General features: G+C 25.7%; 1 protein-coding gene across 1 annotated transcript; it reads right to left on the bottom strand.

The window, feature by feature from the left end:
* Window positions 1-811: 811 nt before the first annotated feature.
* On the bottom strand, window positions 812-18,647 carry LOC129965495 (GRIP and coiled-coil domain-containing protein 1-like). The gene is made up of 11 exons (XM_056079437.1): window positions 18,425-18,647; window positions 15,159-15,307; window positions 12,226-12,345; window positions 12,040-12,129; window positions 11,249-11,377; window positions 10,217-10,405; window positions 7,483-7,674; window positions 7,200-7,380; window positions 5,387-5,535; window positions 4,274-4,597; window positions 812-2,147 (listed from the first exon to the last, which is right to left on the bottom strand). The coding sequence occupies exons 1-11, from the start codon at window positions 18,507-18,509 to the stop codon at window positions 1,686-1,688; spliced, it is 2,070 nt and encodes a 689-aa protein (XP_055935412.1). The 5' UTR covers window positions 18,510-18,647; the 3' UTR covers window positions 812-1,685.
* Window positions 18,648-18,769: the final 122 nt, after the last annotated feature.

Raw genomic sequence — 18,769 nt, 5'->3', positions numbered from 1 at the left:
ATTTTTTTTCTCTAGAATTTATATTATCTTACAATACATTCTGAGATTTGATAACAGAAAAGGATAGAAAAAAATATTCAAAATACCTTGTCATTCTTTTAAAGAAAATTTAATTTAAATGTAATTGAACTAAATTGTGGACATTTTATTCGATTGAAATGTACAAAATTTAATACAAATATAACTGCAAAATACTTTTCTTAGATGTGCATCCATATCTAATGCTACATATTAAATGTTTTGGGAAATATTCTTCAGTAGTACTAACATGAGCCACCTATTTGGAAACGAAATATTCCAAACTTTCATTGTATTTTCATTTTGGAACTTTTATACCAATATTATTTTTGTACCATTGTAAAATACAAAAAATTATCTTTATAATTTCAACTTGCATACTGTGTAAATTTTTCCTGAAGTTTATGCAATAATTCCAACAATACTTTTTAGTGTTGAAAACTAAGAGATTAAGATTCTGTATATTCTTTGCCAACGTTATTGTGAATTTTTACTTCGTTATTCTATTTCATCAAATATTTTGTGGAATCTATTAACAAAATCTATTAGCATAATTTGCTAAAAAATGCCACTGGCGGTTCTTTAAATTTTTATCAGCATTTTTCAGTTCCCCTGTATGTTATTAGAAATAGCAGTATGCCATATCATTTTAATTTTGGAATGAACTAAGAAATAAAATGAAGTTACTGTTTGAAAAAATATATAAGATGTTGTAATTAGAATTAATTTCAATACTAGCATTTGAAATATCTGTATACATGAAAAAATTTAACTTCATTCAATGATTGCCTGCAAATTTTATTCAATACAATAAATTTACACATCAATATAATAATATCTTTGGCATATATATTAACTGTATAAAAATTACAAATCTATACATTTTATTATTATGTACATTTTTCATTGTTTTCTGATAAAATTTTCTTCAAGTGAAATAACATTTATGATAGACAAATGTCGAAGAAAAACGTAGAGATTTCATAGAATTCTCTCTCTATTACAAGTGTTTGTAATAGAGAGAGAGAGAAAAAAAATGTTCAATTACAATGTATATATTAATTATTTCATTCTAGAAAATGGCAACATCTAAGCACATCTGCTTATCTGTATTCCTTGAATATTTATTGGACTTTTGCACTCTGCTACAAGGAATTACAAGTATCATCAAAGATGAGAATAAATAAAAAAGTCTGACATTTAACAGTTTGTCAATTAAAATAATGTAAAAGCCAATGAGATAGTAACAATTTTCTCCAGCTCTTAATTATTTTCAATCAATGTATATCTAAGGATTATTTTATAATGGGATCAGCAGAATACAAAAACTAAATATTTCCGAAAACATGTTTAATATCTTTAAAAAAATTGAATTTCACATAGAGATAAAAAAAAAATTCTTTTAATCATTAACATATGCTATCAAAATTCATTCTTATCTTTATATATACATATACTTTGTAAGGAATGAAATTGAGCCAAATTATTCCAGTCATTCTCTGTAAGTAGCATTCACAGTAAATATCTCGAATACTGTAATCCAGACATTTGAAAATTTCTTTTAAAAAGATTGAAAAAATACATATCTGAATTTAAGATTCACTATAAAGATTATGAATATTTTACAACAAGCTCTACAGCAATATTTTCCTTACCATATTATTATACTATTTTATGTATGCTTTAATATCCTGTATTTCGCTAGTAGTAAAGTGGAGAACAGTTGCAATTGCATTAACCATATGTCTCTTGCTTTGGGGATCATTGCACTTCAAAAAGCAAAATACAACATTTTTTAAATATTCAATATTTGTTCCTTCTTCATCTTGACTGCTCTCTAAAAGTTTGATTCTTGACTTCAGCATTTCTACTTCATGGTTGTATTTTTCTTCAATCACAGCTAATGCTTGCTGTAGTTTACGTAATGAAGCTTCTGTCTGAATGCGAGACTGTCGAAGATTAGAGATTTCAACATCTTTTCTAGCCAGTTCTTGTATGTAATGTAAAATGTGACCTTCTTTTTGACTGGATATCAATGAACTTGAAAGCAAACTAGCTGCTGCTTCTGTATCTACTGTTGCAGATTCAATATTGCTCACAAGATCCGTATCACCTTCAGATGTCTTATTCTGAAATAATAGAATTTTATGTTAAAATTTGGAAAAATAATAATAATAACAGTACTAAAACTTTAAATAGATTCTCCTTAGATTATATCTGAGAAAAACATTTATTTTACATATTTAAGTTGTGTATTACATTTATTTTTGAAAAATAAATGAAAAAAATACACCATTTTTTGAATAAAGTTTTTCATCCCTTAATACATTATTGAATGTGAACATTTGAGCATTCCATTCATTTTGAATTCAATTATATATAGCCATAATAGTTAAACAATTCAGACATTACTTTAAACTAACTTGGTCACTTGGTTTTCCTTTTATTTCTATCATCTACTATATGACAATATTAAAATATCATTAATATTATTAATACAATATGGAAATGCAGATATTAGATAACAAAAAAGGTTCATTTTTATTTTACTGTTAAATTGCATCAATTATTTGCCATATTTTAATTTTTTTAAAAAGGAATATAATTTTTCCTTTAAAAGTTAGTTTATACCATAAGAGAACCCAGGAGGGAAATAAATAAAATTTAGGGATCCAAATTCAGGACTGTATAATAAATACATCTACTGAGTTCACTCAGTTTTTAATGGGTTGCCAAAGATATATGTTCTCTAGAATAGTCAGGATGAAACATATTGCCTTTTCTATCATCTAACTTGAATGCTTGTTTTAAAAGCTTTTTCTGAAAACATCAATTTGTATTGCAGAAGTCATAGCACTTCACATTACACATCTCTTCCAATCTCATCATATACACATTTTTTGTCCCCTTTAGCATTATATCCTTTATTCGTTTTTTTGTGTGTGTGGCATATATAATAATATTATATGCATTACAAAAACAGATTCCATTCCATTTTAGGCAAAATCCATAATGGAGATTCAATATATGAAATTTCTTGATAAACAAAAATTACACAGCATCTAAACACCAAAGTTCTTTTTGTATTCACATCCCTCCGATAAAACTATTTTACTGTCAATATTTATAAGAAAAATGCGGTTAACTCCCAGCATATATTGATTATTCATGTTTTCTATCTTTGTCTACTTTTCTCAAGGATTTCATCACCTCTATCATTGCTTGACTGATCCATTTATTATAACAAATTTTAAATTCAATTTATCTTGATTTTGCAATTAGAAATAAATAAGTTTTAATGTTTATTTCTGCAAGTATTTTTTTTTTCAAGCAAAATATTACCATGGCATAAAAATGTTTAGAAAATAAAAATAAAAAGAAGCATTTAAAAGTATGAAAATTTTATTCGTTACAATGGTTGGCTTTTTATATGGCCTAATGAATTAAATTTTTGAAATAATGCAGAAGGAATAACTGCTTTTATGCAGATTTGTTTTCTTACAATGCTGTGTAACATAAAAATAACTAATGGTATCATTTTCTCATTGTTCATAGTCAATTATCATTGTGAGCTCTTGATTCTTTTTTCAACTAAGTTTCTGCCAAATACTTAGTAATACAGTGATTTGCTTAGTTATAAATCAGTTCTACATTTATAAAATTTACAAAATGTTTTGGCACTATCGGGAGAAAAATTTAACCCAAGAATCCCACAGAATACAAAAGGTGCTGGAATTGGATTTGCCTTATCTATATTTTAAAAAACATTATTCAAGTTTTTAAAATTATTTTTATTTCAGAAGAAAGTTTAAAATCAGAAAAATACGATTTCGTACATTTAGTAGGTCATGATAATCCAAGAACTTTACTAGACCTTAACAACAGTATTTGACGATATGTTCATAACATTTCCCCTGAAAATATAGCAATCAACCATGGAAAATAACATCTTACAATTTCAGATGGTAGCTGAAAATGACAGCTGCTATTTTGAATATGTTTTGTAGTAAAAAAATTTGTAAACTATCTAATATGTATCCTAAATGTGTAACTTATTTAAATGTCCTCTGATGGCAAAATTCAGAAATATTTCTTATTTTTATTTCTTCAAACAAATTTGCGCCCCTTCATTATATCTGACACAATATTTCATAACTTTCTGAGTTCTAATTTCATCTATAGACAATTTTTAAATAGGATCATTTAATTATGAACACTGTATACTTCAAATTTTAAATCAGTTTTAAAGTTTTACCTTTTTTATAAATGATGACAAGAAAGAAGATTTTAACAGCTCGATTTCCTTGTCTTTCTCCTCCAAAAGTGCTAGTGTTCTTTCTCGCTGTTTTTGTATCTGATGCTCAAGTTCCAGCAGCTGAGTACGATGGGATAATTCAACTTGAGCTAATTCTTGCTTATGTTGTAGTTTGAGATCCTCACAAGTTTTTTCCAAATTTGATGTGATTTTATTGTGATATTCTTCATTTAATTTCAATTGTGACTTGCAGTTTTGAAGCTGATTCTGCAATTGTGTTATTTTACTTTTCAATTCTTTAATTTCCTTGCCACTTTTTGCATCCTAAAAGACAAAACAGAATATAAATTTAATAAACATTTTGAGACAATTTAATTCTTGAAAGTTGAAGAGATCTAAGTAGCATTTACATACGTTATTATAAATTGCTCATGATTGAACTTATAAACAACTAAAAGTCAACAAAATCAACAATAATCAACAAAAAAATGCAATAAAATATTGAAAAATATTGTAAAGCCAAAATGCTACCATGTGTCTTTTTTTTTTAACAAGATAATTAAAGTTCTGCCAAAAATAAGAAAGAGTGACATAAAAAAAGAGAAATGCATAAAAGATTGCAATTGCAATTTTTTAAGCAACTTAAAAATATTTAGGAAATATATAATTAGACATACATGTCAAGTTGTGCAATTTTTTAAACATTAAAGTAAAGCTTTGTGTTCCTATCAAATGCAATATGAAAAAAGATATAAATAGAGCTTCTGCTTCTTCTTTATACAATAGCATAACTTCTTTTTTCCAAAATAAAATAATTGCCTGTTCATTGTTCTTAACTCCATTGCAGGAGAAAGTTATATCATATCCTTTAAAAATATCAGATCAATTGAAAATGAATAATAATGGAGAAAGATTAAACCAGAAATTTTACTAGATTCATAACTCGTTATATTATAGAAATCATCTCACATTTGGGGGAAGGAAAAGGGATAGCATAGTTTTCATTATGACAAAACACATCGACAGATATCAAACAAATGCTGTAAACCCATTTATCATAAACTATTTCTAAACTAAAATACTAATACTGAATTTTTACACATTTCATCTCACCGAAAGTAAAGCAGCTGATGTTTTAGTATATTTCTCTTTTAAAGCCGATTCAGCTTTTGCTTTGTATTGTTCCAATTCTTCTTTCATTCTCATAATTTCAGCTTGCCAAAATGCATTTGATTTTTCAGAAATAAAATCTTTTTCTGCATCTATCAAAAAAATGAAATGGTGAGAAAAAATTACAATTAGTTTTTAAAAATCTAACAGTTTTTCACAACAAATTATGAATTTTTAGAAGCATATGAATTAAATTGATTATGGGGGAAAAGGCCAAAAAAAAAAAAGAGCTTTTATTGGTTTTTATGAAATATGCAGCTCTTTCATTAATAACAAGGAGTAGAGAAAAAATTCATGACTGAGAGAGGATAATAGACAATAGAATTGAAATTGTTGTAAGTTATGAAAAAGAAACAAATCCAAGACCTTTTTAACAGCTTATGGGATTTATTATAACATATTTAAAGCCTTAGCAGCCAGTGTTAAAAAAAATTACCTACAAACAAATATTAAATCACAAGACAGAAATTCAACATTAATTTTAGCATTAGATTTAAATGCTAGTAAAAATGTTAACAAAATATATCCCTTGCCATCTTATAATAAAAATGATATTTTTTTAATTACTATTCTAATTTGTGTAAATATTTTACAGTGTTCTTTCAAAATTTAAAGTATTTATAATTCTTATTGATTATGATCACTAGAGTCATTAGAGGACTTACGATTTATTACAATCTCAAATGAGATTTTGTTACTTCTATAATAAAACCAGATGAAAATGAACTAAGTTTGAGGGGGTGGGGAGACAGATTCCTGGATAAATGCAAAGAAAAAGAAGATGTAAAACAGTTATAAATTTTTTAATTCTAAATTTCTTGACTATGTGGGAATTCAATTTCTTGAGATTGGAACAGCATGGTATCATGTTTAAAATGCTCCTCTGATAATCATGCATTTATGTCTTCTCATATTTCTATGCCTTTCAAAAACATCTGATGAGCTTACAATTTTCTATGAAATTTTGATCCAAATTACAGACTGATGAACAAGATGTAAAAGAGTATACTAAAAATATTAATCTGAAGAAACATAAAACTTTCTTTCTTTCGTTTAGTTTAAGTGTTTATATTTTTCGTGACGGGAGTGCATTTTCATTTTATGTTTGCTTTTTTAAAAAATAAATAAATAAAAGCATTGATGATTTTTTTAAATTTTATTTTGTAACATTAATGGCTCACAATTAAGTGAAAATAATTCCTTTTCAGATTACATTTCATTCTTCATATGAAAAAACTAAAAAAAACTATTCTAAAATGAAAGGAAACATTCTTGATTGAATAAAATATATTTTTCGACTTTTTTAACAAAAAAAAAAGGGACTAAAATAAGCAAGTTCTAAAGGAATGCTTATATTGAATAACATGAATTTTGGAAATAATTTCATTGCTGCTTATTTCAAAAAAAAAAAAAAAAAAAAAAAAGGAAACAAAACTAAGCACTTTTTTCTTGAGTTAGAACATGGAAACAAAACTAAGCATTTGATTTATTTTTTAAGGTAAATGATATATTCATGTTTCCTTTTTAAGTATTTCATTCATTTTGTATTGATGGTGTTCACATTCGGCAAAAATTTGAATATATATATATATATATATATAACTGTTTTTTTTTTTTTTTAAATTAAGAAATTAACTTTTTGGATCTTTTTTCCTTCTGACAATTCAATTATTATGCTTAATATTTCAAAATAAAAAAAAATCTGAATAATTTGCATAAATCTTTTATATTAGCATCAAAGTTTTATAATAAATACCAGAATGTAAAATGTTATCTGATCTAGGATGAGTCTCTTCTGATGTATTTTGTGTTAACTGTAAGTTTTCTGGCCTGTACTGAATATCAGTATTTACATCATTGAAATCCCAAATCTTGGAATCTTTTCTTGGGATCTGAGTAAAAGCGGAACATTCAACTTGTAACTGAGTAATTCTTGCCTAAAAATTAAAAATATATATATAAAATTCAAAATAAAAATATGAAAAAACTTAAAAATTAAAGTAAAATAAAGTTTATAGACAATTCTTGTTACAATTTACTTTCAGCTTCTGGATTGTCAGTTGATCCTGTTGTCTCACTTTGTCGTGATCTCCAACAATGGTAGAAAGTTCAGATAATCGACCTTCCAAACTTGCAATTCTTTTTTCTTTCACAAAAGTCAACAACTTTAATTTCTCTTCGGTCATATCAGCTCGCTTTTTTTCTTCATTTGCTTTAGTAATTAACTGCGCCTGGAATAATTTAGATATTGGAAAAGGAGGTTAATTTTTTTCAAAATTCGGAATTTCATTAGATACGTACAAAATCAATACTTTTAAGAAATATATTGGATCATTAAAACAATATTTGGTACACCTTAAAAAATGGAAAAAGAAAAATAAATAACCATACACACGTAAAAATATACACACATAAAACCATACACACAAAAAAACACAACAATTTAAAATTGACAGACAGATTGAAGAACATAAACAAGTTTATTATAGCACTGAAGGAAATTCTATGTTTTGTTTGTTATTTCTAAATTCCATTTTAGCAAAATAGAAATAGTTTTTTTTAATGAAATAAATACTCCTGTTTGTAATTCAATGGTAATTAGAAAATAGAATCATAACAAGTAATTGGCAGGTACACTGTGAATGCAAATGTAACCACTGTGATTGTAACCAAAAGAATTACAATGCCCAACAAGAATATTTGCACATACATGAATAATCAGTAGTTATACATCACAAATGCAAGAACTGTATGCCTCTGCAAAATACCGTAATTTCGCGCGTATAGTCCGCGGACTATCTGTGTTTAAAATGCGAATTTTTGAAGCTGCGGACTATACACCAGTGCGGATAATACGCTGATTGTTCACGGTTAAAATCATTGAAATTTAAAAAACACGCTGTTGTGAACTGCCGATGATCAAATATAAAAAAAGCGCGGCATTCCAAGAAAACATTCGTATGTATCGTATCGATACAATTGCAATGTATCTGGGGAACTGGATGTCGGAAGGTTTACATACTTTCACAAATGGAGGAAATATAAGACGCGCTTCATACACTGAAGTTGCCGAATGGGTCGATAAATCCTGGAAAAGTGTTAAAGTGTCAACCATCCGATCGGGATTTATAAAAGCCGAAATTGTTAGTGAAAGCGAGGAAATCACTGACAGTGAAGATAGTGATGCTGAAAATGAACTTTCGGACACTCTTCCCGAAAATATATTAGAACTGTTTAATTCCGATACCGATGAATCGGACTTTGAAGGTTTTCGTTAATGTAGTAGAATGTGTGATTAATTAATATATTATTAATTAGTAAGCACTGTTTTTTATTTGTATTTAGCGTTTTATTTCTGAAGGTATATTAGTAAGTAAGTACTTTTTTCTATTTATACTTAGTTCTTTGTTTCTAAAATACATTAATATTGCCGTATTAAAATAACGTAATTTCGGACGTATAGTCCACGGACTATCCGGTGGTGCGGACATCTGACGATTTTTGAAATTTTTTTTATATAAAATCGTGTCTGCAGACTATACATGCGAAATTACGGTACTCTACATTACAACATATGCATTTAATAAATTCAGTCATTATTGAGTTGGTAGGGCTGTAATACAAGTAAATCAATTTATCAGCTCATTGTGAATGTTATCATAAAACTATTATTGACAATTCTGCATTGTTTTTACTGATAAGGCAGTGTAATATGTACATTGTTATATACAATTTTTTGTAGTTATTAATTGGACCACAGTAGCTACAGTATTGCAATGCAATTAAAATATATGACACAGAAAAAGAATAAAAACATCTTGTAGCTATGCAAACATATTGGTCAAAACAAAAACCAAATACATTACCATAATCGGCTTTTAGTAAAACAAAAAAATATGGGGGGGGGGCAAAATTATAAAAAAAAAGTATTTTCAACCGAAAACATAAGAGGAATAATATTCAAACAGTTTTTAATAATCGTAATTATTAAAGACAATTTGAATACTATTATAATTATTGTAATTAGCAAACATGGAATCTGAAAGAGATTGCCTAAAAAAATCCAATCACAGTTAGAAGATAACAGTACTGATCATGTGTATTTCTTACATGTTTATTTTTCATAATATGTTGAAAAATAGATTATGTATTTAATTACATATTTTATAATAGTTTTCAATTTGAAAATTATTCATACTTAGAAATAATTCGTTATAAAATAGTTGAATCTTACTTATTTATGTTCAGAATACAATTGGTTTTCTTTTACTTTGTCACAGTATTAAAAAAAAAAAATCATTTAAAATGTCTTGAAATTTTGAATTTTTATTTTATATTCCAAGCTTTAAAGATTTCCTGGCAATTTGCCAACATATTATTTTGTTTGAAAATTTACCAAATTACTAATAATAGAAATACTATTTATTACTATACCCTCAATAATAAAGCAGAAGGACTTTTGATTAATCAAATACTATTTATTTCATCACCTTTGAGAATCTGTTTATCTATGCATCACTTCCTTATCCTCTCAGCTGAAATACCCGCCTTCCTCCCTGTCTGGAAAACATTGTAATGCAAATAATAATAATCACATAAACACATAGCCAAAACTTGCTCTCCATAATTATAATCAGAAATTAATCATGATTATAATATACACACAATTATAATTATCACAAAGTATTCAATTCCTTATTAACTATGTGGTTTAATAAATCAAATTAAAACAATTTTGCATTTGCAATCAAAAATAATAATTAAAAAACATGCCTTCATATCTTCCATCTCTTCTTTAAATTTTTGAAACGATAACATATTTCTCTTTGCTTCATTTTCAAAAGTACGTAATCGATCTTGAGCTACTATGAGCTTATTTTGAAGTTCATCAATAGTTTTCTCATATTCAAGAACTTTCCTCTCAGAAATCCTGCCACCATATCTTTGCTGTAGCTCACTTATCTAAAAAAAAAAAAAAAAAAAACACAATTTATTGCTTATTTTTAAAAATAGCCAATGATATGAGTCTAGAGATTGTTCTTAATTTCCACACAAAATATATTAAATTACAGATATAAAATAAAGGCAAAAAAGACAATGATAAAATTTATAATGCAGATTTACAAATTATATTATTAATTCCAGTAATAAGAGAAAATGTTTAATAGCACTAAGTGAAATATTTTATATTTCTTAAAAGTTTCATTTTTAAGCTTCATGCACTTTTTGTACATTTATAGGATGACATTAACTCCAACACTCTTTTAAAACTTGCATAAAAATAACACTGGAAATTATATAATTAATATATACTCACTATAATTAAAATGATTGATGATGACCCTATATTTGCACCCTTCATGTTTGTCAAATAATTCATTTTTTTTTTTTCACATTGAAAAGAAAACTTAAGAATAAAGATTATAAAATAGATTTTATCATATGAATGTTGAATCTATCATTATGAAATAAATTTCATAAATCTGAAGGGAAAAATTAAACAATTACAAAATTTCATAGAAACAGACATCAAATGGATACAAACTTTTAAGTAAATAAAAAATATATATATTTGCTGAAGCAAGAAAAGGCAGAAAATTGCTTTGATCAATATACCTTATTTTTATTCCATGGAAAGTAATGAAGGCCATCCCTTAAATTTCAAGTCATATATTCTGCATAAAGCCAGTAGTAAACAACTTTCATTCCAGAATTACTATTTTACAATGAAGCGCTAAATTAATCAAGAACCGCAGTGTTGAAGAGAATAACAAGAAATATAAAAAGGCAAAGGATGCAATATACCTGGTTTTCTAATTTTTCTTTCATTGCCCTTTCATTAGCAAGAACATTCTGTAGTTCTTTTAACATCAATACATGATCTTGTTGCTCTTTCTCTCTTTCCCGTTGTTGTGCACTGACTTTTTTTCTTAACTAGAAAATTTGTTTTTAACAAGATTTCTTAGTAAAAAAAAGCATGAAAACAATAATGCAAATATATATTAAAAATATAATAAATTTTGACATAAGGATAGAGTAAAAAAAATTAAAATACAAAAAAAAACTTAACAATATATCATAATTTATATATATTATATAATTAATTTAAGCAACTTTTTAAAAGTAAAATTTTCTCTTTTTTCCCCCTTTACTTGTTCAATCATTAAGAATTTCAACTTTTAAAATTATTAAATTTATTATCAATTATAAATTATTAAATTTTCTGAAGAAAAATAAGTTTTAGTGAAATGGGATTAAATTGTGTGTTCAGATTCCTAAAGCCCTAAATCTTTGAATGTATCTATAGCTATAAAAAGTGATAGAATAAATTAATATCTGTTACTTTATTTGAAATACACAAGAAAGAATTATATTGCATAATACAAACATTTAAACAACTGAACTATTACTAACCCAACAAAGAAAAAATTTGAGTTTTTAGGTAAATAATCTAAAAACTCAAATACTTCAAATTTATTGTTTATAAAGATTGCAAAGTGTATTTATAATTCTAAACTGAAATATATATAATTTATTTCTAATACAATTTATATTAAAATGTTATTAATTAAATTTTAAAAAATACAAAAGATTACTTCAAGAATTTGATTTTCAAATCGGTCTTTCTCTATAGCCCATGCATTTTCACTTTCTAAAAAACTTTTCTCTACTTCTTCTTTCTGTTGCTATTGTAAAACACAGAAACATTAATTTAGTATTTATAATATAAACATATAACTTATTATCTCATACCAATGAAACTATTGTTTAAAATATTTTACCAGAATTTTTTTTCTGTCTGCTCTCAATTCATTTTCAATTCGAGACTTCTCAATAGTCAATGCACCTAAACTACTTCTTAACTGTTGCAAATATTGATCATTTCTTTCTTCCAAGGAAATCTGAAGAATAAAAACAAAAAATGCACTCACACATAAATGTCAAAATAACAGATGGAAATTGAAAATAACAACAGCGATTTCCAATTTTATGAAATTGGAAAATCAAATAAATGCAGATCTTTCAAAATCAAATAATTTTTATTTTCGGTTATTCCAAGCAAAAAAAAATTTAGATTATACTTCTAGAAAAATTCCAACAAACTTATGAAATAAACAATATATTTGCAATGTTTAACAGCAATCAATGATACTTAGAATATTTCAATACCTTCTAAATTGCATTCCACATAATGTTGAAGAAATATAAAAGGTTACTTTTCATTTTAAGAGTAATACTTATCTTCTAAGATTCAGATTAATCCTTACTTGAAAAATGACATCAAAAAAGTCAAGCATTTGAGTAAAAAATTTAATATTTCAGAATTTTTTTTTTTTTTTAATTTGGATTTTAAAGAAGAAAGTTTTTCATTAATGAAATGTAACAGAAATCAATGTTTAAGATGGATATTTGAATTCAAACTTTTAATATGAATATACCATGAAAAACTATAATGAAGATGAAAAGTGTATATGGTTAATGTGAAGAATGCATAAGAAAAGGTTTATATGAAGAATACTTGACAATCAACACTGCATAGTTCAATTTCCCAAATTTTACAACAAGAAGAAAAAAACTGGATTTTTCACACATAATAACAAATAGCCTGACTTTTTTTAATATCTGTTAAAAGCATGTTCATGCTTGATCTGAAATATATATATATATATATATATATATATATATATATATATATATATATATATATATATCAGAAATATTCTTTATTGAATAACAAAATTTTAATTTCTTCTTCCTCTTACAAAGTTTTGGAAACTGATACAGGTAAAGCTGCTCGTTATGCAACAATATGTGAACATAACGAAACAAGTAGCTTTAGAAGGAATTCTAGAAAACCAAGCTTCTCATTATAAAAAATTAGAAATCTGAATTGTAAGATGTTGAAGTAGGGATTTGGTTATGATGAAAGAGATGGTACAAGAACAAGACTTTACTCCAATGCAAACATGCTATTCCATGAATTATTTTCAATTATGGCTTTATATATGACATTTTTTTAAAATGATAAATCATACTAATTTAGCTAGAGCATATTATAATACAGTTTAAATATATTACAAGTAAAGTAAATCATACAGTTAAATAGATTTAAATTCTTAATTCATCAGTTACTTCAAAGGAATAATTGAATAAAAATATATTTCCTTCCTGTATACCTGCAGTGATGTTTTTATTGAGAAGAGTAATGTTCTGAATGATGTTTTTAGTGGAAAAAACTATTAAATAGTGTGAAAGAATTACAATGGCAATCAAACTATATTACAAAACATCTGTTGTATTGTAAATACCTCTTGCACATAGTAAAATATTCATTAAGAAAGAAAACAATTTACATCTTAATACTGATGATGATAGTTAGTTGAGTATCATCAAGCGAAATTACAAAAACGGCACATTGATTCAAGTGATAAACATTAGGTCTTTTAAGTTCAGAATTCTGACAAATATATCTACTCAATTTTTATTTTCATAGTGAAATAATGCAAAAGATAGGAATTTTTACAATAGTATAACAGATGGAAAATGCATATCTTTACTGTTTGTAAAATTAATTGTGCAAAAATTACATTTTTTCAATGTTGTATTAATCAAGTGATCAAATAAATTTAATGTATGTGCATACAAAATTATATCACATATTCATAAAGAATATGTAATATTAATAGTGTAAGAATAAATACTGAAAATAAAGGCAAAAATCAGTAAAATATAGAGGTATTTTTTGCTTAATCTAAATATTTGCACACTAGTTAATATATAACTGAATATTATGTATTAAAAAACTGTTTATATAAATATTATTTTAATCAATCTTTGATGCACCAAATTCTTGATTGCTTACAGATCAAACATTGTTAAAAGCTGCTGTTCATCTAAAGTCAAATAAATTGCAACAGAATATTTTTAATACAATAATTAATTTTGAAAATATGCATTGAAAGTTTTTTTCCATAGTACCCAGCAAAAATTATTGTATTTCAAAGAGTTAATTATCTCCAAATTACTCCAATCCAAAGTTTAATTATCTCCAAATTAAATCCAAAATTTAAAAAAAAGAACAAAGTTTTGATATTTTACAATAATTAATTAGACAAAATAAAATTAATTCCCAACGGCACTTTAGAGAACAGAAATAATTAAATAAATATAATTTGCACTTTGTTGATTAGATTCGGAACAATTTCACACATTAAGAAATAGCTCGTTGGAAGATAACATTTTTATGTCCTTGATTTAAACAACATATTTTAAATATTGTAGGATTTAATTCACCAAGTAATCAACTCATATTTTTCATAATTAAAAATCATAGAATTTATATTTATAATCATATTTTCTTAAAAATTCCATGGATAAAATATTCTCAAAATTAAATTAAATTTTAATAATTTAATTTATTTTAAAAGCTCCTTTTTCTAAAATCAAATTTGACTTAAAAAAATTGTTCAAATTTAGAGTTAAAAGAAAAGAGAATTTTACAGTTAATAAATGACAATCTGACTCATTAGCTTAGATAAAACCTTTGGCTCCCAGATTCAATAAATAAAGCCTTTTTCCGCATTTCTTTTTACTGCTTACCGGTATTTCATAACATAACTCAGCAACTATAAAAGTTTTGAAAATGGAATTAAAGCATCTAACTATATATCTAAAATAACCTTATCTAAATGGATTAATACAAATATCTTCTTACTTTTTCATCATTTTGGTTTTCATTATCAGTTGACAATGCTTCATTCTCGTTCTCAGGTTTGGTTGCATCACTAACTGCAGTTAGTGTCTTGATACTATTTTCTAGAGTTTCCTTTTCTCTTAAAAGATTTTTGTAGGATTCAACAATATCTAAAAATAACATAATTGCAGAACCTATCAGTAATAAATAATTAACTTAAAACAATACATTTAAAATTTCAATAATATTTCTGCAGCAATATATATATATATATATATATATAAAGATAGAGGAGTTTTCAGAATAAGACTATTTTGCTTTTAAAATGCACTAAATCAATGCAAAAATAAACACGTATCTTTGACTAAATGAAAATAAAAATAATTAATACAGCATTAATGTATTTTAGTATATTTGTAATAATAAAAAAGGAGATTGTGTGTCATTGCAGATGTGTAATGTAAGTTAGCAACCAACATATGTGTATCTAGATTAGACCAACAGCAACCAAATTTGATATAGATATGCTTTTGAAGGTGGGAAGATGCAAGTATTTTGATGTTCTTGCATGTTGTTTGATTAGTTGAAATTTAATCATTACCCATTTAAAATTAAAATTTCAAATTTTAGTAATTTAACTTTCAAAATTATATATTTACTTAGTTTTACATTTCACTGAAAAATGGTAAATTTCCTTATTTTAAACTAATAATATTTGGATGTAGTATTTTTTTTTTTTTTTTTTTGTACTAGATATACTTGAATAACTCAACTTTTTATACCTATTTTTTTATTTCTTAAATTAATTTATTTTGCTATAAAGAAATGAAATTGAAAACCAGATTGTATTTTCTAGATTTTAATATTCTAAGCATATTATTACATATTATTTTTTTTTTTTCTTTCATCCCATTCCTTAAAAGTTGTAAAACTTTTTTCAACCATTTTCTAATTTTTAATATACTTTGGAAAATATATATTTTTAAATATACTTTTGAGATAATTTTTTCTTTGGTCCCTCTTCTAATTTAATTAGTGATTTATCAAAAATAAAATAATTGCTCTCTTGTCTAAAACATTCATTTCAGAGCTTTGATAGTTCATAACACAAAAGGGTGGATTTTAAATGGTATAAATTTTTTAAAAAGCATTCCAACTGATCTCACAAAATATCAAATTTTGAATTTTTACTATAATAATACTGATAAATTTTTTCAGAATTTTTACACATCATCTTCATTCTCCATACTAACCAAAAATTTCACTATTTACAAAAAAATTCTTATATTTTATTGCTATAGTTTTGATAATAGTATTCTGCAATTACATTGATTATTCACTAGCCTTAAATTTAACAACTATCTTTAATTATAAACTATCAATCTGCCATAAAATAATAAATTATCATTTTTTTTTTAATTTTTGGTACTTTAAACTTATGAGCATAACTATTTTCATTGCCTTATATTTCCAAAAGGAAATCTGTCCCTAACCTAGCTCCAAATAAGTGATGTGCACTACTCAAAATAATTAAGGAATATTATTTCAGTAAGAAACAACTATATAATCAACATTTTTTTAAACAAAAATGAAATAGAAGAGTTTTGTAAATGTAATATTTACAGACATAATTTATGTTTTCCTAACTCTGTAATTAATATTTGCAAGATTAAGAATACATAAATTATGTCTGTGATATAGAAAATTAAACATTTTAGATAAATAGTGAAAAGCAACCTACAACATTCTTTCAGTAGGAGTAAATAAAAAATAACCGAAAAGCATTTAATACTTTGTAAAAGAGAATATGGTGTTTTAATAACATGATTTAGCTGAATCAGTGGCCTGGTGGGTTATCAATCATTTACAGACATGTCAAATGCAATCCGTTGTAGCAGAAGCATTAAAAATTTCTCAAAGTGTCATTCCCAGACTGATAATATTCAGCGAAGATTGGGCAGCAACAAATGAGGATTGGTGAGTAACATTAATTATCAGAAGTAACTTCACTATAAGCAATAACTTCAAAGGACTTCAGTTATCAGAGTTTTGAATCAACTCCATTATGTGGATTATACAGTATACAACCCTCAATAAGCTGATTTGCTTCTGAAGAAAACCTAGTACTTGAAATAATCCTGCATTTGTGTGTGAAAATGAACAATATGATAAATGCACAGTGTGGTTTGGGATCAATGGTTGCGACAACCTGTACATCATTGGGAATGGAGAACTAACAGCCAAACAATATAAGGATGAGATCTTCAGATCCATTGTTCCATTATGCTGAAAAATCAAGGATGAACTTATTTTGACAGATGATAATGCCAGGCCACATTATACTCAGCTAGTGAACAATTTCCCTTTTGATGAATGAATTTTTCAATGGATTCACTACCATATTAATTTGTAAATGCTTGCTATTACTTAATATAGTAAGACTTAAGATTAGCATCCAATTTCTCACAAAGCAAGATAACACCAGCTTCCAAAAACTTATCAAAACTACCAAAAATATCAAATTTATATTGGTAGGCCATAAAATACAATAATAAACAGCTTTTTGAGTTGCAATAAGATTACATCTAGCAGAAAATTGGTTTTAAAAAAAAACTCAAGCTTGACAAGAAAATATAAATTTTTAGTCAGATATTTAATGGTTTTCCAAATGTCCCAGATAATCTCTGAGGACTAATAGTTGATTTGTCCAAGCATTCCATCAAATACTTTATAGAATTTAAATTAAAAGTGCAAAAGCTTACATTCCACTTAATCTTGTTATCTCCTTTTCAAGAAAGCATATAATGGTTCCTCTATACCTTGTATTAACAATAAAGGCATTACACCAAACAACTACAAGTGTAGGCATTTTCATTGCTGAAGGAACTTCAAATATAACAGTTATAATATTCTAGGCTTAACCGGAAAATTTTAATGTATTTCCAAGATGCAAGTCATCATGTTCTTGAAAAAATCTACTGCTACTTAGTGAAACATTCTTCTAAGTAACAATAAATGTATCTAGATTTTTAATCTCTGTAACATTAATATAAAAAGTTGCTACCTATAAAACTTCTTCAAGTAAATCCTTTATTTAGCACATTATTAGGGGAACAGATAAAATTTTATGATTTTAAAATGACATTCATCTACACAATTTAAACAGCATAAGGGTATATATAAAAATTTGAACACTGCAAAACAATTTTGGCTTTATACGATAAAAGAAACTATTTATATATGTGTGTGTGTATTATATAAAAAAAAATAATTAAAGAGGTACGAACCGTGCAAACGTGATTTGTATTTCAGAAGATTCTGATTTTGATCTTCGATTACGCTTAATAACTCTTTTTTGCTTTTCCTTTCCATTTTATTTACACAGATTTCGTATTAAATCTAACTTATGATTATCAACATAAAATACATCATTCATTTCAATACCCAACGCAATTTAAAATTCCATCTATTCCAACCAAACAAAACCATCCGTCTGGTCTGTTTACGTTGTTTGTTGTCTGATTGACAGTTATAGTTAATATTTGAAACTGAAATACATTTTAGAACCAATATTGTTCACAATTAAACACCTAAAAAAATGTGATTTAATATTTTTAATTCAATAACTATTA

This window comes from Argiope bruennichi, chromosome 4 (assembly GCF_947563725.1).
Source record: "Argiope bruennichi chromosome 4, qqArgBrue1.1, whole genome shotgun sequence".
Classification (NCBI taxonomy): Eukaryota; Metazoa; Arthropoda; class Arachnida; order Araneae; family Araneidae; genus Argiope; species Argiope bruennichi.
Note: the sequence above shows the minus strand (reverse complement) of the source record. Positions and strands in the feature narration are given on the sequence as shown.

Excerpts from the sequence above, each read along its gene's own strand:
- LOC129965495 (XM_056079437.1), bottom strand. The coding sequence starts at position 18,509 with ATGGAAAGGAAAAGCAAAAAAGAGTTATTAAGCGTAATCGAAGATCAA. Across the intron at positions 11,378-12,039 it reads TTGAAAATCAAATTCTTGAA|TTAAGAAAAAAAGTCAGTGC; the intron begins GTAATCTTTTGT and ends CAAATTTTCTAG. Across the intron at positions 7,381-7,482 it reads TGACAATCCAGAAGCTGAAA|GCAAGAATTACTCAGTTACA; the intron begins GTAAATTGTAAC and ends TTTAATTTTTAG.